General features: G+C 41.0%; 2 protein-coding genes across 3 annotated transcripts; both read right to left on the reverse strand.

Moving 5' to 3' along the window:
- Nucleotides 1–8: 8 nt before the first annotated feature.
- Nucleotides 9–2904, reverse strand: olah (oleoyl-ACP hydrolase). Its single transcript, XM_048993519.1, has 8 exons — nucleotides 2818–2904; nucleotides 2656–2727; nucleotides 2266–2404; nucleotides 1721–1859; nucleotides 1527–1626; nucleotides 1102–1271; nucleotides 825–907; nucleotides 9–554 (listed from the first exon to the last, which is right to left on the reverse strand). Exons 3-8 carry the CDS (start codon nucleotides 2393–2395, stop codon nucleotides 412–414), a joined length of 765 nt encoding a protein of 254 aa, XP_048849476.1. The 5' UTR covers nucleotides 2396–2404; nucleotides 2656–2727; nucleotides 2818–2904; the 3' UTR covers nucleotides 9–411.
- A 1661-nt stretch (nucleotides 2905–4565) lies between these two features.
- On the reverse strand, nucleotides 4566–24877 carry LOC125719547 (cilia- and flagella-associated protein 69-like). Of its 2 annotated transcripts, XM_048994420.1 has the most exons (24): nucleotides 24812–24852; nucleotides 24644–24698; nucleotides 24459–24521; nucleotides 24175–24240; nucleotides 23291–23394; nucleotides 23129–23205; nucleotides 22946–23044; nucleotides 22131–22295; nucleotides 21684–21861; nucleotides 20042–20165; nucleotides 19678–19726; nucleotides 19352–19473; nucleotides 18868–19084; nucleotides 15278–15442; nucleotides 14991–15106; nucleotides 14334–14452; nucleotides 14176–14257; nucleotides 13220–13415; nucleotides 12487–12624; nucleotides 12329–12405; nucleotides 12017–12214; nucleotides 11789–11875; nucleotides 5155–5259; nucleotides 4566–4764 (listed from the first exon to the last, which is right to left on the reverse strand). In XM_048994420.1, exons 3-24 carry the CDS (start codon nucleotides 24501–24503, stop codon nucleotides 4585–4587), a joined length of 2709 nt encoding a protein of 902 aa, XP_048850377.1. In that variant the 5' UTR covers nucleotides 24504–24521; nucleotides 24644–24698; nucleotides 24812–24852; the 3' UTR covers nucleotides 4566–4584. The 2 variants fall into 2 exon arrangements, with proteins under 2 accessions (XP_048850377.1, XP_048850376.1); XM_048994419.1 differs by having other exon boundaries at nucleotides 24644–24877.
- Nucleotides 24878–25307: the final 430 nt, after the last annotated feature.

A 25307-nucleotide genomic window follows, 5' to 3' on the forward strand; every position in this document is an offset into this window, starting at 1 on the left:
ATTTAATATTTTCCTCGTTATTCTTTTATTATTTATTTACATGGTCCATTCCGTGCTCTCACCTAAAACATGGTCAAATGACATCTGTAATGTATAATTCTTACCAGCAGACACATTCCTAAAAAACGACAACAGTATTGGATCAGCTGGAGTTGTTGAAGTCAAAGTACTTAATAAAAAGATGTTATTAAAAAAGAAGCACGTGACAATAGCATATAGTGTAGGTCAACATCTTCAGAAATCTGAAGAAAAGGAACAGGAGTTGATTTTCTGCTAGACATTTTTTTTTTATAACTACAGTTTAGACCATCTGGATTCCAGCCGTAAAAGCTTTCAATTAACTGTCACAATAAAGGCCCCATAACAGTAGGAAATTCTATTTAAATTACATTTATAAGACGATTATTTATGCTATAAGTAGTCCATTTCCGCTGTCTCAAGGTGCTTTGTTATGTAGTCCAGCAGGACTTTCTCATTGAGCTTATCTTTCAAGTAAAAATGGGATCCAGGAAACATTTGTATGTTGAATTCTCCACTTGTAATATCCCTCCAGGCTGTCAGAAAGCAGAAATATAATTCATTAAATAGGAAAAGCAGAGTGCAGGTTTTCTGTTTTTATTCTGCACTCCGGGATACTGAAGAGACTCGAGGTAAACTGTAGACATCTATTGATTCCGGAAACCACCAAGGCTGCTTTCAGTGCTAAGACCAGTGGCCTTTGTGTTCTTCTTGATATGTTACAGAAATAAACAAGCTAAACTCACAAGCAGTTCATTTTGGGTTTTTTTTTTTTAAAGAAGTTTCTAAATACTTTTGATTCTCACCTTCTAGATCATGAGGAGAATCGTCAGTTCCATCAAAACAGGACACGGGACATGAGAGAAAAGGGTGATCAGGTCTGGAAAACCTATGGATGGATGACAGCATCCTGCATTTACTTGCAAAGTAGACAAAAAACATTAGCAAGCATCAATCTCTGCAAGTGCGTACTGCTGCACCTAGACTACAATCATGGTTTAACTATACTTGGGTGGTCATGTGTTCAGGTTATGGCTTTAGCCTCAATTCCAGAGTCCTAAAACAATAATAAAGAGAACTGACTTGAAGTTTTCCACAATGTGAAGATCGGCTTTCAGGACAGGTAAGAACAATTTTACAATCTCAGGATCTGCCAGGAGTTCTGATGGAGTTCCCCCGGCAACCTTCATCCAATGCAGAAACTCCTCATCGGAGAGTCTGCTTTTCTTAGGAGCCTGAATTCGTGTCTCTGACTGTGGATTCGAAACACAAAACGTTGTAAATATTGGAAGGGAAAAGAAATAAGCGAGGCACTGTAAAAAAATATCCCACCATAGGTGGAAATTTCTGGTCCTGAAAGAGAAAATCCAGACCAAGATTTAGTTTCAACCAGCTAGTTGAGTATAAAGAGTTACAGTCTCAGAGTACTGAACTGGCTGGTCGAAACAAAATCTTGTCTGGATTCTTACTTTCTGGGCCTGAAATTTCCACCTCAGCGCCCGACTTACATAAGGAGCAGAGACTCCAGACAGGAACATGTGCACAGGCTCAATATTGTGTACCCTCTTCAGGTATTCAGCCACTGCACAGCAGGTCATGGCTCCAAAACTACGACACAGAAATATTAACAGGCGAGTTACACAGGCCTCATTACTATGAACTGTGGGATCAGCCGCGACCTTCAGCGGGCATCGCGTTATACCTGTGGCCAAACAACGCAAAGGGCTTCTCCTGCAGTGCTGGTAGCAGTGCACTGACAACCTCATCCACGACCTCCTGCATGCTCCCAAAGAAATTCTCCTTCACTCTGGCTTCCCTCCCAGGTAGCTTAATGGAATACACTGCAGGTGGGCCAGAGGGAAGATCGTTCCCTTCAAAGCATTGTTCTCCTGCCTATTAATATCTTACCATTCTAACAATAATCGACCCGGTAAGGTTTCCAAAGCAGAATACAACCGGAAAACCTTTGCGTTTTTTCCCTGGATGGTAAACCAAGGAATAGACATCATCCTTAACTAAAGGTGGAGATTAAACTGCCCCCTAACGTGACTGTTCGAAATGTAAAAAGGCAGGAAATATCAAAATCTAAAAACTGGTCAGGAACAAATAATAAAACTGCTTAAATTATTATTATTATTAACAATAATAATGATGATGAAATGATTCATAGTACCAGCTAGACAGTATGTAGAGCTATTACAGATCACTTGTCCCTGTACATTTGTGCTGACGGTCCGCCAGGCAAACCTTCAACAGAGCTGTGCAGCAGGTTTCCCCAGCGGGCATAATGAACGGATCCGCCGCCGGCCCAGGGAAAACACAGCAGCCTCACTGCCGCTCCGGGCTGCCTACTGAAACAGTTGATCACCTTCTCCATGGTACGAACCTGGGAACAGACAAACTTTATGTATATTTAAAATTTGATGCACTTGAAGAACGTGGCTTCCATCTGAAGCAATGTATTAAAAGATGTCGGAAAGCTTTTTAAATCGAGATAGGATTCATGGGTTTTATTTGTCAAACAGTAGCGATGTTACGCGTCGTAAGAAGTAAAAAAAAACAAAATCACATAATCTGTAAAAATTAAAATCGGTTTAATATTCGTGCTTTACATTTCTCAATATGATATGCGCAAACCTCTCAAGCTACGGTTTTCGGTTACACAGCTTCAGAACTTCGTCCTGGGAAATTAATTTCTCTCTCCTGTTCCTGTAAGAAATATTTTAAGAAAGATTTTCCTCATTGCGTCACTTTTCACATACAAAAACCATAATGTTCCTATTTTTATTGTTTTATTACCCGTTAAAGACGAAAGTTTTATTCTGGAAAAGAGAATGATATACTATAATCCACTACCACCACGTGATTAAAATGACTTCCGGCTGTGATGAATGTCGGGTAATAGAGTTATTAAGACGGAGTATTTCTGCAGAACATCTGAATTCCCTTAAATTGAACGAGCTACCCAGCTATCAGAAAGCTGAAATCAAGACAAAAAACTCAGGTCCAGGATAAATTCAATGCCCTTGGTTTAAAGTTATTAGCAATTATCTTAAGGTGTACAATTTGGAATGTGGCAAAATGTTCTACCTTGTCATATTTGCAGTTTATATAGTGCTATTCTGGGTACTCCGGCCTCACACTTCCACGGTCGTTGGTTTGAATCCCACCTTCACTTTGTGTGTTTGTTAGTTACGTGTTCTTTCATGGGTTTCCTAACCCCAAAACATAGAGTTAAGCTGTATTTGGAGGGGATTAGTTTTACATGGGGACGTAGTACATTTTATTTTAAATAGCCCTTCAAGACACCCAAGGACACTGTACATAACAAGAAAATAATAATAAATAAATTTTAAGACAATAAAAACAATACATTTTATTTAAACAAGTTTCTCAAGATACCTAAGGACATTGTACATTAGAAAAAAAAAAGATTTTAAAGCAATAAAAACAAAATGAATTTGGATATTTAAAACCATAAAACTGAAAAGAAAACACAAGGTTAATTAGAGCTAACAAAATGCACATAAAGTAGGTCAATTTTAAACTTAGATTTAAAAACAGAGAGGGCTGTGCCGGCAAGGAGCTCCAGAGACAAAGATTTCCACAGCCGTCATTTGCTTTTCAGATGTGCTAACTGTGACGTCAATATCTGGACGGGATCCCTTGTATCTTTGCTATCTCTGGTAATTTGGGAAAACAGACATATTTTTCATCCTGTCTAAATTGACCGGTCGAATCACTTTACCAACTACACAGGGAACCTTCCCAGGTAGCAGTCCGGCATCCTGTGCGGGACGTACATGGTGCTGCGTGGGAGAGCCATCCCCCATGGCCCTGACCTGGAGAAGCAGTCGGAAGATGGATGGCCGCTGGATAATCGTACTGAGATAAAGGCGATAAAGGAAAACACTAGCAAGCTATTTTATTGTGCACAATTTCCTTTAGACAAAACACTTAAGCCTTGACATTGATTTGTGTCTTATTCTGCTTCGTAAACATGCTGAACTCCATTATCGCAACTAACCTATTGACAAGTAGACTCTGTTGTACCACAAAAAGCTGTATTTTTTGGTAACTCAATTACTTGGTATCGCCAAGAACCTGTAGTAGATAAGCATTGGGAAAGTAGATGGATGAGTCACTTCGTGTGTGTCGCCATGTCTATTATCCTGCACTTGCTTGTTACTTAGTGCTAGACATTAATACTTTGAAATAATATTTTTTAATAACCTTTTACAATAGGCTGTTGAATTTACAATGAGAGTGCATTCATCCACCACTTATGTTTGTTGAACAAAACAAAGGTTTAGCATCTCGGTTTCAAACCGCATGATTTATAATAAATGTAGTTCGCTATAGAAAGCTATATTCACAGAAGGAAAACGACTGGGTCAGGTTTAATCCAGCTCAGACTATGTGTACAACACGTGGGTTATCTGTAACAGGAAGTGGAGTCAATATAAGTTTTATGGCTCCAGGAAATTGTGATTCAGGGAACCAGACAGAGAGGTGCTGTTTATTTGAAAATAAGTGCAAAAAAAAGATAAAGGTGACAGTAGCTTTTTATTTGACTGGCATTTGGCTCTGGTGGAGTATTTCCTGGTTCTGAGATGCTATGGGGAGTTTCTGTGGGGCTCCCCCTTGGATAGGGACCCTCTCCAGGGCCAGCTCTGTGTGGGCCAGCGCTCCTCCAGTCAGATGCGTGGGGGTGCTCTCCACTGTCACCACACGGCCACAGAAATTCTGCAAAGCAACCAGAAAGCAACAGGGATGTTTTCCAGGCACGAGTGTGGGGGGTTGTGGGTCTGCAGCTGATTGGCACATAAAGCTAAAGGTTAAAAAAAAATCTATCAGGTGCAATAAATGGGCTTGAAATGCCCAAAATCGCAAAAATGTTCGGCGGGATTGTGAATTTTCAAAACGCCACTCCAGAAAGAAGCTGATGAAAGAGACAGAAGACATCAAAGTGCTCAGGTTATAACACATTTTGTCTGAGGCACTAGGTGACTTTGCATATCATGATAGAAAGCAATGCAACAGAGTCTAATATCAAAGGTGAATCAGCAAGGGATTAAGATTAGAGTTAAAAGGATCTTTTGCTTTGTGATACAATTTCGAAAGCCATACACTTACTGTGACATATAAACCAGAGATGCGGGTGGGGTGAAAAACAGATCCATCATCTTCAGTCTTCACTTTGGATGACTCTATACAGTTTTCCTGATATTTTTTGGACTCCTGTAGATTGGAATAACTCTAATTAAAGAAATGAACTAGAGACATTAATTATTGCATCCCCACAGGAATTCAGTATAAAGAAGAAATTCATATTGTGAGTGCGTACACATGATATACTGTGAGGGGGGAGGGGGGTGGGAGGTGTAGTGTCATCTTTCTTTGCTTTGGTTTTATTTTCAGTGGTGAAATGGGAAACCAGGAACACAGACAAACTGGTAAACAATGCCTTTTCAGCTTCTAGGGAACAGAAAGTAAAAATGTTCAAACCTTATATGATCTCTCATGTTCAAGAAGGACTTAATCACATGCATGCTATAGTACTCTGATTCTTCCTATAAGCCTCCGCTAACACAATAGATACCCTTTGACTGATAGTACCTGGTTGTGCATTGGCATCATTAATGGGAGTGAAAGAATTTGGAGTGCTCTGCTGGCTGTGTGCCCCATGGACCAGTGCAATCTGATATCAGGCCAATGCTTTGAAAAGCCCAGTTACATGCACAATTGTGTGGTCTCCAGTTCATGCAAAAAGATCTCTCGGGTAGTAAAACCCTCTATGTTCAAGTACTAGTAGTGGTGCGAGTTTTTTGTGGTGCAGTCCAGGTGACAAGCTCAGCTTTTTCTGGTTTATAGTTATTTTAGTAGCAATTTGCTGATTTCCTGATAAAATAATTTAGAGTACGATGAACAGATAATCCATGTCAGGGAGGGCACTTTGAGGTACTTCAGGTTTTACAACCTACTTAGAAATAAGTATGTCAGTTCTTCTTCTGCTTTGACTAGTTTGTTTCCTTGATTGAAAGACTCATCCAGCTCTTTCACATTTATATTAGTGCCAATTACTATGATTATAGGAGACATACGGCAAGAACTCAGTGCTTAAGTGAAATCCAGGTCCTTTTAATTGAAATGCTAGATTACAAACCCTGCCTGAACTCAAAGTGTCCTTCCTGACAGGGATTATCTGGTCACCCCATTGAAAGGGACCCTTTTCTACTTTCCCCTCTCCTTTGGTGTGTTATATTGCTGTTTGTGCATGTAAACGGTCTGCAAAGCCGTAAGGCCCAAAGTACACAGCCAAGGGAGTAACTGTCACCACTAAGGATGTAGAGGTTCTGAAACCCAGGCAGAAACTGCGATGCGATCATTCATGATCTCGTATCGAAATCCCTCCAACAGCTTGCTGCAGGCACAGCCTGTTCAGCCCTGAACACGTTACTAATGTTACAAAGGTCATTTTTCATTTCACAATTCTACCCTGTAACACGTATAAATCATAAAATCATCATCTAACGTTAGTGCGAGCTGTATATTCTGTAAATATTACACATTATACCTAGAGATAAAACAGTATGAAAATTTTGCTTCGCAATTATATGAGCATGACTATTACGGATATCAGAATTATTACTGTATTGTTAATATGTAACAAAAATGGTCAAAGAGTAGGCCTGCTGACACAGACAGAAATCATTTCACCAAGTCTTATATTCATAATCACACAGCAGCACTATGCACTTTTTGTTTGCACAAACATTAAAAGAATAACACAGAGACCTTATGCAAACATATTAAACCCATATCAAATGTGCATTAACATTAAATATCCTGCCGTCTCTGCCTTCCTCCATGTTTTCACTGACAGAAAACAAACGATGGCCCTGCACACCTGCATCTGAGAGACTGTTGCCAACTTTGGTTGATGCTAGACAACATTGGAGTGTTTTTTTCAAAGCTCAATTTTTAATAATGATTAAAATTTGAAATGGTAGCGCTAAATGGTGGGAATTTCCCCGTGGTTTACCGTAAAACCGGTAACTGTTTCATCCTTAGTTACTATAATTAACACTATAATACATGTAAACCACAAAATTATTAGTCTATTTAAAGTTAGGGGAGGCTGTATATTTTGCAAATATTACGCATTACACCTATTTTCTCTTCCAACTGTGTGTCATGTGATTATTTTGATCCAATCGTAACAGTGATCACACCAGCGGTGAAAGCTAGGCTAGTTACATTAGCTCAAGATGAAATACCCACCCCTCTTTAGTGTTTCAAGTTGCTGATGATTAATAAAACCCAGAAATGTTTTCCCCATTATTCAAATACAGACAGAGGCAGACACAGATTAGGTAGGCATATCATTGTGTAGACTCTCCATTTATTTCTATGGGCACAACGCTAATTCCAACTATGACAACTTAAACATCTGCCCAGCCCTAACCTTAACCATAAGTAACCAAACAAAATACAAGACTTCGGTATTTTTAGTTTTTTTGATTGCATTCATAGATTTAAAAAAAAAAAAAAAGGTTTGTATTGTGGAGGCCATAACAATGATTCCACAAGCTAAAAAGTTTAACCACACTGTGGGGACATTTGGCAAATATAACACCACACACACACACACACACACTCATATTCATGCCTCTTGATTTGAATTAACAGTTCAGTATACCCCTGTGTTTGTCAATTTGGTTTAAGAAGGGGATTCTGTGAATGTGTACAGCAACTCATTCTCTAAAAACTTACCTAAACATAACAACGATTTGGCTTGTACTACATAATGAATGTCATAGATGACCACAGGTAATTGTATACTGACTGTTAGGCAATACTGTGATTTTTTTGTAAGAATCTGGGGGGTGGAAATGAGAGTTTACTGCACAATGTGTACTAGCGGCACTGGTGACGAGTTTTTCTTGTTCCTTTTAAGAAAACAACGAAAAGAAAAAGGCGAAGATATTGGAGACACCCGGTTCTAAAAAGTGTCTCGAACACGGTGAAGTTAAACTCGTGCAACACCTTAAACTTTACAACAAAGTATATCAAGATAAGCAAAATTAATATTGAAATTATCAGAGTAACACCATCATTCAGTTACTTACAGTGATAGATAACACAGAGCTTATTGTTCATTTTTAACCAGCTTTTTGTTGGATATTGATTGTATATAGACAAGTCTATGATTTATGCAATTGTATAAATTATACAATACTAAAATCAAAAGAAATAGCCACAATATTATCCAATAACATAAAATATAATACAAATATAAAATGCATAATATTAAACCTTAAAAAAATCAAAGAAAAAATTATATAAACAAGCAACCAGAACAGCTGCAAACAGCTGAAAATACTTGTCACCAAATACACTGTACAGGCTAGTCATGTAAACCAAACAAAATGTTTTCTTCCAATTCAAAAAAATGTATCGCATGTGTAAAAGATTGATATCCTGTTGTTCATTAATTTTTAATGCATTTGAAATCTGCAGAAATCAAGCTCTCTCCAAATGACAGATGACAGATCGTCAGAGGCGCGGACTCGAGTCACTGATCACTCACAAATTGACTCAGACTCAAATTACAAGTTTGATAACTTATGAATTGACTTGACAAAACTGATCGAAAGACTTGGACTCGATTTGGCTTGAGAGCGGGTGACTTGAGCCTTAGACCCGACCTGGATCCCATGACTTGACAATACTTAAGATAATAGTCTCCCCTTTGGATAGCATAATGTTAATTTTATAGTTTTAGAGTGTATTAATTCTCTGCTGTCTACATTTTCATTTGGCTGAATGCAATATCTCCGAAAGATGCATCACTCCTGCATGTACAGCAGGGGTCACCAATCTTTTTGAAACTGAAAGCTACTTCACGGGTACTGAGCCATACGAAGGGCTACCAGTTTGATACACTTTTCTTAAATAACAAATTTGCTCAGTTTATCTTTAGTTATATATTATTATTAATGATTAATTATACTCTATAAATGCAAATGTGATTAAATAAGAAAAGCAGCGGGATTAAATTAAAGTCTAGATGCTGCTCACTGATGAGTTGTGCTATTTTGAGAACAGGTCTGTGAGTGACTCATGTGGTCCTTGGGGGCACCCTGGTGCCCGCGGACCCCATGTCGGTGACCCCAGATGTACAGGGACATAGATACTGTTTGAGAACAACCCTGACAGAATTGGGCACTCTCTTTTCAACCTTTCTCTGCCTATGAATGACTTGACCTATGACACACTGTGGTGGGTTTTTGCTGCAGCAAGTTTTAATCACTAAAGCTAAAAAAAATGGACATAGGTACAAGATACAAGATAGTGATTCGAGTAACATGACTCACAGCTCGACTGACTTGAGTCACAAATTTGATGACTCGACAGCATAAAGGATGGAAAGACTTGGACTCAATCTTGAGGGCACATGACTTGAGACTTGACTAGGACTCATCAAAGAGCGACTTGTTCCCATACTTGCAGATCATGACAATGCAACTTTGGCGGACTTGGCATACAAATCTTCATAGAAAGATGTTTGTTTCAGAATGCTGTCGTTCGGTTTTCTGACATGGCCTTTAGTCAGTGCTATTCAGTTTCATCTTTCTATCACTTATAACTGGCCTGAATTGTGTGGACATAATTCCTAAAGAAATCAACTGTCTCCATCTGCAGTGGCTGTGGAGCTCTTTGTCTAAGCAAACAACCTCTGGAGTTGTTCAGTCAGGCAACCCCATCAGTAAGGTGTTAGGAGTGAGTGGCTCCACATCTGTCACATTGGATGATACATGTCCAAGGGGTTTTGAATTGTTTGCCTTCTATTTCAGTGAGAGGCACTGAGAACCGCCTCAGTGCTGATCTAACCTTCTTAGGGTGATGCTAAGGGCAAATTTTATGAAGCAGATCCTTCACTTCAGCAGTCACCGAAATATCGAGTGTTAGGAGGACTGAAGTAAAAGTGAAACTGCTGGTTATCCAGCTGTGCCTGCAAAGGCTTTGAAAGCTTCCTATAGTTCAGTGCTGCCTCGATTTGATAGCAACCTGAAGGGTTTGCAAATCACAGCAAGGGATTATCCCCAGGAATATGAATTATCCCTTTGCTATATCACGACAGACAAGATATTCCCAAAAGTGAAGGAACATGCCTAACGGAGGCCTGGAAAGCTACACAGCACCATTTGCATTTTTGGAGAAGTGAAATTGGGAAATGAAAAGCATTGTTTTGAAAAGCACAAGAAAATGATAAGAAGGCTTTTCAATTTTATTTATTAAATTATTATTTTTTTATTTTTCACATCTGACTCATACATGAGTAGAAAATTATGCTTTCATTGCAAATGGTGCTACTTCATTTTAATTTACATTTTGGCAGGATTTTTGCACATAGGCTTTAAAAACTAAATGGCAAGGTGGAGATTTTTAAAACGTATTTTCATTTTATCATTTTCATTTTATTTCTTGCAGAAAATACCTCCCATAACATAATTTAACTTTCCCTTTGAAGCCAGGATACGTACCGCACATAGATGCTGATTTACATTATATATCAGTGGAGGTTTATGGAAGATTTATGTACGCTTTGTCTAAATGGAGAATAGAGTATGCTTTGACTACGTGTTTTTGGAGCCTGGCCAGTCGCCGTGCTTCACTGGGAGTCTATGAGAGCTTCATAAATAGTTTTTGCTTAGGCAATGATGCTTGGTTAGATAGACTCACAGTCAGATATTTTAGACTCCCCTGGAAGCTGGGCTTTCCTGCAAGGTGATTGGGAGACATCTCAGCAAGACAGGATAAACTACCAATGACATTAATGCTCACAACTGACAAGTTTCATTCGTTGTCGGGGGGGTTGGGTTGCGGTATTCACTGATTCTGTTGCATGCAGGGGCACAGAAGCATTTTGCTGCAACGCTAATGACAGATTATTGTTTTGTATGTTATCTTTCACCATTGCCTTTTGTTGTAAATAAAGTTGTTCTAACTGAGTTTTATCAGTTTAATTTTCAGTGCAAGTTCAGTGATTTTTTGTAAGCTAGTTTGGTAGTTGCTTATTAACTAAGCTGTCTGTCTTCAAAATGGTCAAACTGCTTGACAAGGAGCCATGCTGATATAGCAAAGTGATAGAGCATTTTGTACAAAAAGAGAGGAGAGCAGAATTTACATACGAGTATCTCTTTGTGATCTTCGGCGTTGTCATATTTTCTGTTTCTGCTCAGTTTAGGTCGTTCTTTGCCATCACATGTTCTCATCAAGCTACCAACAGCTAGAAATTTCTCCATGGTTCCTCCAAGTATGTAAGCATTAACAAAGCATCTTTCCCACAGTAAACTTTCACTCGGTTATTATTCATAACAGTTCAATGTATTTAATAAGCAGCGCCTGTTTATTTTACCCATTTAAATTATTTTCATTTGTTAGCACCATATAATGTGTACAGGCATATAATGTGTTCACATTATTTTTAATGTTTTTTAAGACTGGAATTTCAAAATAGATCTGCCCCTAGCTCAACTAGTCCATACAGTTCTGTTTTTTTCCCCTCATCTGAGTACCCCCTGCAATTCCTTGGTGCAGGCGCACCCCCCAGTTTGAAATACTTCACTTTTACCAGACAAGACGGCTTTCTTTCAAATGTGGTTCTGTTAAATATCCATTCAGTTTTCATTAAGTCTTAAATTCCAGTCAGTTATGGGACTGAAACCAATATGCAAAGTTCAGAAATGAATGACGAACTCACCAGCAAAATCTTATAGTCGGATGTCTTAGCTACGAAATGCTCCCAAGATTTTGTGATCAGCTCTTCCTGCTTGTGGTTAGATCGTATCTATGAATAAAGAAAAATTGAATGAACATTGTTAAAGCCCTATGAAATAAGGGATATATCTGTAAAGAGGGACAGTGGGGTTAAGGACCAGCAAGCAGACAGACAGGTCTCACTAGAGCTCATGAAGTGAATGGTGAGCACCTCTGAGTACATGAGCTGTTCCTCATCCATGTCCTTCTTTTGCTGAAGCTCCAGCAGCTCTGCCTGTTGTGAGGCTGCCACCTGGGCCACATTCTCTGCCGCCTCTGCAACGGCCTGCAGGGCCACCTCATCTGGAGAAACGGGCCTCACCCCCTCAAGCTCCAGCCTCCTGGTGATCTCCTCCCACACCTCCCCCACCTGCGATAAAGCCATTTACACACTTAGCAATCAATGAACCCGTATGACAGATGGCGGCAGGTTTCTGACCATCAAAGTGTCATCCATGCTTTAAATAGGAACTGATTTATTCACCTTAAAATCCAGGTATCTCCTTATAATCACAAGGGTGACGTAGTCCTCAGTTGTCAATCCGGGCAGACTTTCGAAACCTGCAAACATTTTAATAACATGAATCTCCGAGGCATCACACCCTACCTGCTGTGGTCAGATCAGACAGCCTCCCAACTCACCAAGATGACAGAATATGGAATAAATCTTGGAACGGAGGTTCTCTGTCACATCCATCACAGAGGCACTGGGTCGGTCTGCAGGCAATGGCTCAGCTGAAGCATCTTCCTGGTAGGCAGACAGGATGGGTTTCTTGACGTCTGTCCATCCAAAGAACAAAGCAACAAATCATGCAAATGACTCTGGACTGTTGCTATAACCTTACATACAGTGTGTGTATGTATATACAAGTGGTATGTGTCAAAATAACACGGATTCCTAGCAGAATATTTCCCAGAACATCACACTGCCTCTACCGGCTTGCCTTTTTCCCATAGTGCACCCTGCTGCCGTCTCTTCCCCAGGTAAACGAGGCACACGCACCCGGCCATCCACATGATAACAGAAAACGCGACTCATCAGATCAGACCACCTTCTTCCATCGCTCCATGGTCCAGTTCTGACGCTCACATGTGCTTTCATCAGTGGCCCTGCGTGTTCTGACACCTTCCTATCAAAGCCAGCATTAACTTTTTCAGCAATTTCTGCTAAAGTAGCTCTCCTATGGGAATCAGACCAGATGGAGTAGCCTTCACCCCCCCACGCACGTCAGTTAGCCTTGGAAGCTCATGGCCGCATTGCCACTTCACTGCTTGGCCATCCTTGGACCACTTTTAGCTGCACCCCACAAGATCTGCCCTTTTGGACATGTTCTGACCATCTAGCCATCGCAGTTTGGCCCTTGTCAAAATCTACCTGCGATCATTCCAGAGGGGTGGCGCCTTACGCCCAGCTCTCTTTCCTCCTCCCTCCAGAGGTGGGTGAGGAGCGCCGCCGTGGTCTGGCCCTCCTGGCCCCCCCTCCAGGCACTCATGTATGGCAGAGTTTTTGGGTTGTCACACAGCTCTAGCAGGGTCCCAAGCACCTCATTTTGCATGCACTGAGGGCAGGACTGAAAGCACAAAGGCAAAGAATGTGAATCGTACTGATTTAGAATATTCATGATGTGAGCACAGGAATAGACTAAATAACAGTAAAGTTGCTCAGTGCCCTCTGATACACCCAGTATATGCCCTGTGATATGCTCAGTGCTATGGTCAATGATAACCCCAGGTTACGGGAAGTGGTATGCTCAGTGCTACGCTCTCCGATACTCCCAGACAAGGCTCTGGGGTATGCCGACTGGTATGCTTTCTGATACACCCAGACGGCGCCCTGTGGTACGCCCAGTGCTATGCTCTCTGATACTCCCAGACAAGGCTCTGGGGTATGCCGACTGGTATGCTTTCTGATACACCCAGACGGCGCCCTGTGGTACGCTCAGTGCTACGCTCTCCGATACTCCCAGACAAGGCTCTGGGGTATGCCGACTGGTATGCTCTCTGATACACCCAGACGGCGCCCTGTGGTACGCCCAGTGCTATGCTCTCTGATACACCCAGACGGCGCCCTGTGGTACGCCCAGTGCTATGCTCTCTGATACTCCCAGACGGCGCCCTGTGGTACGCCCAGTGCTATGCTCTCTGATACTCCCAGACGGCGCCCTGTGGTACGCCCAGTGCTATGCTCTCTGATACTCCCAGGATACACCCTGTGATTCCCATTCACAAGACCCTTACTAGATAAGCAGCTACTAAAAATGCATGAATGGGTGAGGTTAAGGAATAACGGTACATTAATATATAAACAAAAGCACAATATTATTTTCTGACCTGAAGTAGATCAAGCAGAAGCAAAACTCCTTCCTTTTCCAAAAACAGATCTTCAGTCATGTAGCACCCAACAATACAGGACCTTCAGAACAGGACACACTTTAGCATCATGTTAAGCAGCATGAACGAGATCAAAGCCACTCTGCTCTGGCACTTACCAGACAGAGTCCACAGTGGAAAGAATCAGCTTGTTATGCCCGAGGCCACTGTAGAAGTTCGCCGTGCTCAACTTGAGAAAACGTACCACTATTTCTACTCCGTCAAGCCCGAACAGCTCCTGTGAAAAACCCTACCTGTTTACTGTGCTTTTGAATGAGTAATGAATAAACATTACAGTTATATAACGCTTTTCAAAACCAATGGGGAGCCAGTTCAACTGCCAGCACTGTGTAACAACCACCCAGATGATGCAACGGCAGCCATTCTGTGTCAGTACACTCAGAACACATTAGCTAGGATGGTGAAGGAACAGGAGAGAATCCACCAATTAGATCTGCAGTATAAGAAGGAGGCCATATTTGATAGGTCTAAGGTGGTCAATCTTAGCCAGGACATCGGGGTACCACCCCTACTCTTTCCAAAGACGCTCCAGGATCTTTTATGACCTTGAAGAGTCAGGACCTCGGTTTTATGACTTTCAGATCGATCACCGGGTCTGAACTGCAGGCGGTATGGCTGCTGACTTTTGAATGGTGCTCCTCCCAAATCTGCCAGTGCACTGAGGTGACTGAGGGCTATGTGCACATGTATTCCAGCCGGCACTATGGGGCAGCCTCATCCTACTTCGCCATTCCACTGAGATCTCAAACGGTTACCTTCCTGTGGAGGTCCTCCTCGCACAGCGCCGACAGCGTTAGCAGGATGTCAGTTTTGATCTCCACCATCACGGGGTCGTCCTCCCCACCTTCTTTCTCAAAACTAGCCATGATTCCTATGAGTAATTACACACCTGCTTCAAGCACACAAATCTGACTCTGGTCTGACTGTTGGATGGGTGCGATGGGGATGGCAGCTCTATCGATCTACAATGCTACAGATGTTTCACTTTTTTAGCATAAATGCTCAGAAGCTGCAGGCGGAGGCAGACTCCTGACATCCATACCGAGCAGCTGCCCGATGGCCCCCTGGTCACACAGGTCCTGGTTGAGCTGCTCATTGGCCAGAGCGGCCATGGCTCTCAGCAGACGTACGCAATAGCGCATGTGGGCCTTTCTCCTGCCTCGGCCCCCGGCATCATGGCAGCTGTACCCCTGTCCAAAGCAGGCATCTGTTTGAGGTAGACAGTTCGAAAGGTCTCTGCTCACCTTCTGAGTTTTAGGTCAACCAAGAAGCATTAACTAATTCACACATTAAACAGGTTAAAGTACTTCCTGAAATTTTATTCCTGATCACAAACGAGGTGAAGGCAACTGTTCTGTTTTTTTTTTCACAATAACTGACCTATAAATACTTTCCCAAGTCTGTTTTGTTTTGCTCATGTGTGGATCAATATTACGCAAAACGGAAATTACCCTGATATCTCCTTTTTTGTGAAAACGATAAAAAATGACATCACCAAAATAAAATGCTTACTACTCCCAAAGTAATTTCCAACTCAGTTCCAGTAAAGCATGGCCCCAGATGTATGACAACACTTTAGCTGCGGTCTAGCAGTAGTTTTCACTGACTAATATTAGCAAACTTGATAACTGGTAACGACTTCTCTGGGGTTATTTGTCAATTTTTTTAAATTCATACTTTAATGGTTGTTTCATGAGTAACTGTACAGCTTATGATGGCCTTATAATGGACACTTTCATTCATAAATGTATTTTTTTGTTCATAGTTTGTGCTACACAAGTAGTTATGACAGATCATAATTAAATCCCAACCACTCTAGTTAATTTGTCAAGTATGCTGTAGAGCTGGAAGTGCTGAGAGTGCTTCAGCACCCTCTCCTGTCTGTTTTGACAAAGGGAACCTGCATCTACGCAAGTAAGTCTCTTCAGTATTTATTTGACATGCAACAGTAAACTGCTTGAAATTCAGCTTGTACTTGCTTGCAAGTAGGCCTAGTTTTTTTCTAAATGAATAATCTGTACATCACAAGTTTAAGTTAAGCAATTAAACAGATATTAAAATTAAGCATTCCTTCGAGCTTCAGAAAATGTTACAATAAAAACAGGCATAGGTTACTAGAACAGGGTTGGAAGTCACACACACGTTTGAATCATACGTATATACAGTTTATCATTTTGAGATGAATAAACAGATTATTCTGTGTTTATTCATTGTTCGTTAAACAATTATTACGATAGTTTATGTAATGGTAGTTTTTGCTTGTCTTGTGGATAATGTATTATAATAGATTCCAGTTACAGGACCCATGTGGAGGTATAGACGCCGGAATCAGCATATTTTGAGGGGGGGGGGGGGGGTACCTTGCTACATATGCAAAAAAACAGAAGGTGTATGTGTCACCCAGTACTCATTATGAGACATTGTAAAATATTATTTTTACATTCTGAAATACAGCCTAAAGTACCAAGAGCTGAGCCTCTAAAGGTGGAACACAGCTGATTCTCGGCCATCGTGAGCCATCAGGCTGTCAGGAAGTTGGGTCAGTGTGTGAGACATAATATGACGCCGTTGCTGCTGATTTGCCTCATTTAACACATTGAATCAACATCAAAACGAGTTGGTGACACTGTTTTCCCATTGTGGAATATGTCAGCCGTCACCTCTAGTAGTGCCAGTGTGTTCTAGCGCAAATTTCGACAGGAGCCAATCAGTCGTTAAGTTTTTTGCCATTGGCTTGGTATTTACCCAGCTTAAGATCCAAGTTGGGGAGGGTACTGCCATGCATTATTAATCACTGACTTGTTTAACCCACCTCCCCACTGGTTTAAGCCAAAAAGGGGATTGGTTGCAGGATTCTAAATGTACGTCTGAAATTTCATATATATGCAGTAGGTACTAAATTTTGTCAGAAGCGTACTACTCGACCGTTAATGCAGTATGTACTGCATGTATGCATGAGAACAGTAAGCATGCACGTGACACAATGCGGTCACCATCTTACATATAACCTGACCTGTATGTTTTAATACATTTTGTCATTTGATGCCTACAAAAGTTGAAACCATTAAGAACTATTAATGAAAAAGATACAATTTGAGTCAGCTAATGTACTGTAACCAGGCATTGTTTTCTACTTAAGTTTGTGTTGAGACATTACTTCCTCCACCTTCTTGACAAAAATTTCTTTGCTGCTCCAGTGAGATAGTGTAGTGTTGCACACAGAATATAGTGTGTTCAACAACAAATCATTGATTTTCAAGTAATAAGGAAATCTCAAGTCTTAACCCTCAAGTCCTAAATCAAGTCATCATTCCAAAGTCTAAAGTCAAGTTCTAAACTATAAGCTTTAAGTAAGTAAGAATGTTCTTTTCCTATGTACTATTGTTGGTTGGTTAACATTTTACACCATGCCAGCATTGAGGCTACAGCATATTCACGGTCAAAAGCGGCATTTACGCGCACGGAAAATAGATTAATAGGATTGAATAAAGGGACAAAACTACATAGAATAACTTCCTCTAATGTAATGCCTTTAGGACAAAATACTGTACAAAAAAAATATACAAGAAAACTGGGTTTATTCCAATTTCAAACAATGGAATCCAAGGAAAATTGTACAAAAAATGTAACAACAATGAAAAGTAATGCAAAAGATCCTGCCCGTGTGCTGTGTTAATAACCATCAACAAAGATCAGCAAGATCTCCAAAGTCATGAGAACAAACAGGAAGGTTTTGCTTTAAAAACCCACAGGCAGAGCTCGGGAGGACAAAAGTACATCATGTTAATGGTTTATATCATGGCTGGTACATGTGTTTGGATTGGAGTGTGAACAATGATACAAACGCATGTATCAATATGGGAGGAACCTAAATTCGCAAATAGATGTTTAATGTGGAAAAACATTATGTAATTGTGGCTGTGAGTTGGCCATGGCTAATGCTCATTACACTCAATCATAATCAGTGGTTTGGAAATATCAGGGCAATGTTTTGCATAATACTGATCCACACATGAGCAAAACAAAACAGACTTGGAAAGGTATTTGGATTTTGGTTTCCCAATAAGTTACACCACTGGAGAGAGAGTACTCGATAAGACTAAGAATGTGTGTAGGCTCTGTTACACAGATCTGGAAATGTTGTTCGAAACACATCCAACTCAACGGAAATGACATCATCCAGTGTGTGTATGACAGGAGGTAGGTAGACACCAGCTCTGCAGTCTTCCCGTGGCATCTAAGATGCGTTTGCCAGGAAGTTCAGCCCAGGATAAAGAGCCCATAGGCTCCAGGGCTCCCACAACCCTGAATAGGATAAATGGCTTCAGAAAATGGATGGGTGGTTGTAAAATGTGGGATAACCAATAAACTGAGGTAACAGCATAATGACATACTTTATCTATGCCTGAGCACGGCCCTGAACATAGATATGAACTTAAAAATTCACATTAAATCAGTTTTGCGTGTGATTTCATAATGCATGAGGGCTACCCTTTCCAGTGTACGCGACTTTCAAATTGTGTCGCAGTCACTACAGCTACGTAGAAAACAAGTATGCAATTTCGGACGCAGCCTTAAGGTTTCCCACCACCATTCTGCAGCTTCCTGTGCCCCCTAACCCCATTGTGTCACCTGTCTCTGTGCACCACTCCAACAGCAGCAGCAGGCGTGTGTTCCCCTGGCAAGTCATGTACTCGTCCACCAGCAGCGGCGCCACGGACGCCAGTGTGGCCAGGGCTTGCAGCTGCAGCTCCTCCTGCTGGATGGAGGACCAGTCGTGTCGCTCCACCTTCCTGTTAGGGTTGGCATGATGCAGCAGAGCCAACAGAACCCGGCCATCTTTGAACAGCTGAAAAATACCCAGAATGAAATACATAGGGGTAAACAAACCTACTAAGGTCAATCCTTTATCAACACTGGCAAAAGATAAATGGTCCCAATTATTTGAGCATAAATGCACAAAGGAATAAAAGTAGAATACATCTTGAGTTTCTTATCACTAAAACGTGCTTAGACAATGTGATGACTGTTTATAAAGTAAATGATTCATACTTCGGACACAAATGCGCAAATTTCACCTGGTAAGATTCCTAACTAAATTTTCTTCTGCGATTACCTGCAAAGCAGAAAGATCCCTTGACATTACAAAAATCAAATTGAAGAAAAGTTTCTTCATCTCAAAATCCTCATTGTTTAAAGATAGCTTGAAGCTATGAAGAAGTGGATTCTGGGTTTTAACTAGAGCAAAGCAGAAAACAACTTACTAGCATCTGGTAGAGACAAAGTCACACAAAGATACAAATATCAGTTCAGTTTCTTAACAATTTGATCTCAGTTGTCTATTAAAGAGCTTGTTGATAATGCATCATAAGTAAGAATAATATAAATATCAAGAAGACATTAAATGTTGATTACTGTTCATTATAAAACATGAACACTTACTTTCGGGGAATGTGAGAAACAGGATGAGTTGCTTAGCTAACCCACTCTCCTGATGAACAAAGAAAATAATCAGGAAACCAAAAAATGTGGTGGAATAATTCTCATATATTACATACATCCATCCACCCACCCACCCATCCATCTTACTTATAAGTAATGTTTTAAAATTAATGTTACCAGAGGTGGACATTTCAAATCCAGAAAGTAAAAATCCAGTCCACGTTTTTGTTTCCACAGAGCACTCTGTGATTGTGACCCTTTAAACTCAACTGGTTGGTTGCAACAAAATCGTGGTCTGGATTTTTACTTTCTGGACCTTACATGTCTGCCTCTGAATGTGAATCACTAGACGCTCTGCACTTACGATCAGCGGTGCGGTGGGATTTTCTGCTATGAGAGAGATAATCACCAGAAGGTCGTTTCTGAGCTGCAGCTCGTACTGCCGATATCCACTCAAAAGCAGGCTGAGAAAAGCTTCTTTTAAACACCTACAACACAGAGAGACAGTAAACAGTATGATTCTGTGGAACTGGTGAAATGCGGGAACTGAGCAAGACGATGCTGGATCACTCCCTATGCTGGTATAAGGTTTCTGTAACTGCAGTTAACACCAAGGTAGATTCAAGTGGATTATTCCAGATAATTGGTGACTACTTATGGTCCGGAATGCATTACATGACATCTGATATTAGCTGAGCTAAGCGCATCTGTCAAAAATAATAATTAACTCATTTGAACTTTCTTCCTTTCACGGTGCCCTCTAATCCGGAGGTATCGATATCCAGATCTTCACAGGTTGTTCTCATTTCAGCTGAGCTCTTAATTACAATTTCCTCCTCTTCTGATTATGCTGTTCAGCAAATAAAATCACACGAAGCTCCAATACCAGGAAGATTACAGCATTCATTTTATTGTGTCTACACAGCGTGATTTACCCGCTTGCAGCTACACCGTATTGCAAAAAATATGTGGACGACAGCTCATCCAATATCTCATTCTCATTCTGTAATAAGTTCTATACTTCTAGGAAGACATTCCATTATAAACTGGAACATTGCTGTTGGGATTTTCTGCCATTCAAGTTGTGCTCGACCTGGGCAGCTCATGCAGGGCAGAAATTTTGCAGACTGAAAGATGGCATCCTACGATGATTCAAAGTCACTGCCAATCTTTGTTTCCGGAGACTTCATGGCCATTTGCTTAATTATACATCTGTGTCAGCAATGAGTGCAGCTTAATTAGCCAGTTCATCTAATTAACAGGGCTGTCTACAACATTCCGATGAGATTTAAATTCTATCATTCACAAACTCAATGACTCGTCCACCTATTTTTCATAGCAGATTATTGGTTGCAGTGGTTAAACTGGCGTCTCTCCCAGTAACTGCAATAGTATAAGATAGGAGACACCCTGAATAGAACAGCAGTCCACCACAGAACCCACGCAAGCACATAACAGCTATTCAGAAAAATCCGGAAGAAATCCAGAGCATGTGTCCCCCGAACACAACGAGAACATGTAAACTCAGATAGACTGGAGAATGCACCACCACAGTACTAGTTACTGAGCTACCAGAGGACAGCCGCTTCTCAACAACTCAAAAATCCACCCATCCATCCATCTTGCGCCCACTTATCCAGTGCAATGCTGCACAGCACCGGAACCCTATTACCAGGAAATATAAGGCACAAGGCAAAGGTGCATTCTGGGTGGGGTACCAGTCCTTTGCAGAACACACATTCACATACTATGAGCAAAGATTCCAATTCAACCGACTCCATGGCTTTAGACTGCAGTATGAAACTCACACAACATAAGGATAACAACCCTGGAGGTATGAGTGGCAGTGCTACCCACTGAGCCACGCAACAACTTAATCTATCATGGTTAATTAATCAGCTCAACTGGGAATATGACACATGCTGCCTAGTCATTTAAGTACTTTTACATTTAAAGGTACTGCGGCTCCTAGTGTTGATTAATAACACGATCCCTAGTTTACACACAGGATGCAGTCCATCTCGCTCAGCTGGGAGCTGAGCTCTTCTGCACAGCCTTTCTCCAGTAGGTTCCACAGCACTTCAGAGGAGCAGAACAGCAGCTGTCCCGACGGATCCGGTTCTAGCATCCTGGTGCAGAGCATCCTGGCCCCCTGCGCCTTCAAGATCAGGTCACAGTTCACCTCTGCAATAAATCAGCGTTATTTCAAGAAATATGACCTCTTGAAAATTGCAACACAGAAATTAAATCCATGGTTTTTATGTCTATAAATAGGCTCGATGTGACCTAAACCTGCTATAAATATAAAAATGAAATTGCTGTTTTTAATAGTTGGTCAGGCTCATCACACTTAAAGTCAATGACCAGAATTTAACAGAGGATCCCTGTATAAAGAAACATGGATGAGGGTAAAGACGACATTGTTGGATGTGGTTGACATCCTGTACATTCACCTGAAGAGCTGGAAAGCAGCTGAAGAGCCTGCAGGAGCCTCAGCTTCACCTCCAGCTGCTGCTCCAGCAGCGCCATGGAGAGCACCAAGGTCTCCGCCAGCCCACTGCGCTCCACCATCTGAGCTTTGAACCTGGGGCTGGTGGGCCAGAACCCTCCAGTGCGCCCTGCACAAGATGCGGGATTGGATGACATAAGCAAGACAGCATTATTCTTCTACATACCAGGGATCATTTTCTGATCAATACATTTATCTTAAAATAATTTCCAACCTTCGTCTACTATATAGCAGTATATTGTATTGCAAATGTATATCTTAAATAAACACTATGCAATTATCACATGTGATATCTGCTGCAACTACCATCATTAAAGTTTTTAGGGCCCTTATTTTTCTGCCCCATTACTGCCCTATCAGATTTAAAGGGGGCGCAGCCAATAGTCAGGTCTAAAAGACCATTGGCTGCCTCTAGCATAAAAGGAGCGGCTGATTCTGGAAGGAAAGGAGAGTAAAACAGAAGAAATACAAAGCTGTAGTCTTGGTACGATTATATCCATTACTGGGGCAAAGCTATGTGTGAGACTATGACTGCATACATTGTTCTAGCCATTTTGTGTAATAGTATTTTGTTTTCAATTTATTTATTTTATTAGTGACTTAACCCTGAATTAGATGAGACACATTTAATAGCATCCAATTGTAGACTACTGCCCTCATGTGGTCATGCTGAAGCACTGCTCTCTCTTACAATGAGCATATGCAGAGAGACTTGGAATGTGACATGCAACTTTGCTCCTGCCAGTGCCGGCAGCGTACCATCTGGATAGTTGGTATTAGGAGGGGGACTGTAGAAGGATATGATGGAATCACAGATCTGTATCCTTACTTCAGTGCTGGGAACCCTCATCAGGTAACCTGAAACAGCAGAACATGTCAGCTTTTCTCCCACAATTCCCAGTGACAAGTCCTGCCAAGACCAGCTCCAACTCCACATCATACCCAGCTGAGAGAAACATTCTTTAACAGTCGTTGCATAATTTAACTCGTCCGAGGACTTTTCTTTCAAGAAAGGAAGCCTGAAGAGAGAGAAAAATTGCTGATTACCAAACGGTGCATCAGCCGGTACAGTAGAGATGAGTTTGCTGAGGAGACACGTCTTACCGGCATATCTGGAGCAGGTCGCACATCACCTGAGTGAACTGGGGATGACCCTTGAGTGCACATATGTTGAGGATTTGGAAAATGCCAGCAAGGTCTTTCAAAAACTACAATGTGTCAGTATAAAGGAAAACACATAAGAATATCAACAGAACAAATGCTTTCAAGGGAAGAATCTAATATCTGCTATATGACACTGCTGCGGTCAATCAAAGTTTTTACACTTCTAAGGATACTGAGAAAATGCACTATTACATTGCTTATAAAATTTCTATTCAGAGAGACTTCCAGAGTTCCAGATTTTAGCAGAATCCAGCACAGAATTGAGATACGAAAGCACTCACATATACTTATGTCTATAATAATTCTCTATTTATATAACCAAAGAATCTCCTAAAAGCAGGGGCGTCAAAAGTATTTTGAATGTGCGGGGGGGGGGACACTGGCATAAAACTAATATTTTATGTTAAATGTTGGGGGGTCCAAACGAATAATTATGAAATGTGAGGGGAACACGCCCCCCTCAGATTTAATGGTGGCGACGCCCATGCCATAAAGTACAATGTGTTAAAGATGGAACATATGTGCCTTGAAAATGCACCTATCTTCTGCATGTATTAATTAAACAAGCTTAGTAAGTGATCTCAAGTGATTATAACCATGGAAAAGCCATTAAACACCAAACATCCCTGGAGACCAAATCACCAGTAATTGGGACAGTGGGGATTTTAGTTGGTAGGTTTTTCCATTCTACTGGGATACAGTTATACAAAGCCAGGCAACACCAGTCCTTAAAAAAACCTTTAGAGAGTAAAAATGTTTCCAATGTAGGTCAGTGGTGGACAAATGTAAAGTTATAATTAGATTAATCATGACATGAAGGATACAACACCATACTTCCACCTCTTTGACAGTTTCTTCAGAAGGAAAAGTTGCCTCTCTTTCAAAGTTCCCTGAAAACGCAAGGGCAGTGATTTATATACACACAAAAATCCAATGACAATGGCTTGCCTGTTCTCAAAAATTAGACCACTAGCTGACGTGTCGACGAGCTAATGTGTGAAAGTTATTAAAGTACACATTGTTTTATTTTCGTTGTATGTCTCTGTACCTGTCAGTGACGCAAGTGTCATCAGCTGGGCAGGAATATAAAAATATGCCGGTCACTTACTGCAAATGGATCCTCCAGAAGTTCTATCACACGTCTGATTTCCATGAGTTTCGAAGAGACACGCTTTAAATTTAAAAGCAACGAGAACCGTACATATACCGACCAGTAAGCAAGTACCACCTAAAACTTTAAATACTAATATTGATTTTGTGACGACAGACGAGTGAGGTAGCGAATTAACCCACCTTAGTTTGCTCATCATTGTCACGGACTGCGTGTTTGACCGCTTTAGTTCCCTGCCTTAAAGGACTTTTCGTCATCTGAACAGTCGTGGAAAGCATTTCTGTCTACGTTTTTTTTCCAGTTAACACTTGTCAACTGGCATGTCTAAGATGACAAAGAATTTCATGTACCTGGTCGCAGCGGTAGTATCTGTCTGTGTTAGCGCTGTTTCATGTTACTATGGCTACTACAGCTTTTTTTTAGATCGGTACGGACTGCCGCTAGGGACAGACAGTGCTTTGCTGTTTCACGCCTCTTGAGCGAGGATGAGAATATCATCCCCATTCCCATTTAGTCGAAAGATATACATGTTGGCGAGATGGTTTCTCTAAATCGCCCCTAGTAGATGTGAATGTACGTGTCCTCTAAGTCTGTGCTGTCTGGAACAGGGTTGCCCTCTGCGGTCCTGTACTAGATAAGCGGTTGGAAGATTTCAGTAACCCATAATTAAGTCGTATTTTTTTTCCTTTACTAATTAGCTGCATTTTTTTTTGAACGAGTGACTTCATAGTTAAATACTATTGTCTGTAATGTAATCTAAGAAAGAAACATTAATCACCTACATAGCCTATGCGAGCCAAAATCCACCGTGAAGCCCGTAATATACTAGAATTGATTCAATGCAAA

The sequence above is a fragment of the Brienomyrus brachyistius genome, chromosome 23, assembly GCF_023856365.1.
Source record: "Brienomyrus brachyistius isolate T26 chromosome 23, BBRACH_0.4, whole genome shotgun sequence".
Taxonomy (NCBI): domain Eukaryota; kingdom Metazoa; phylum Chordata; class Actinopteri; order Osteoglossiformes; family Mormyridae; genus Brienomyrus; species Brienomyrus brachyistius.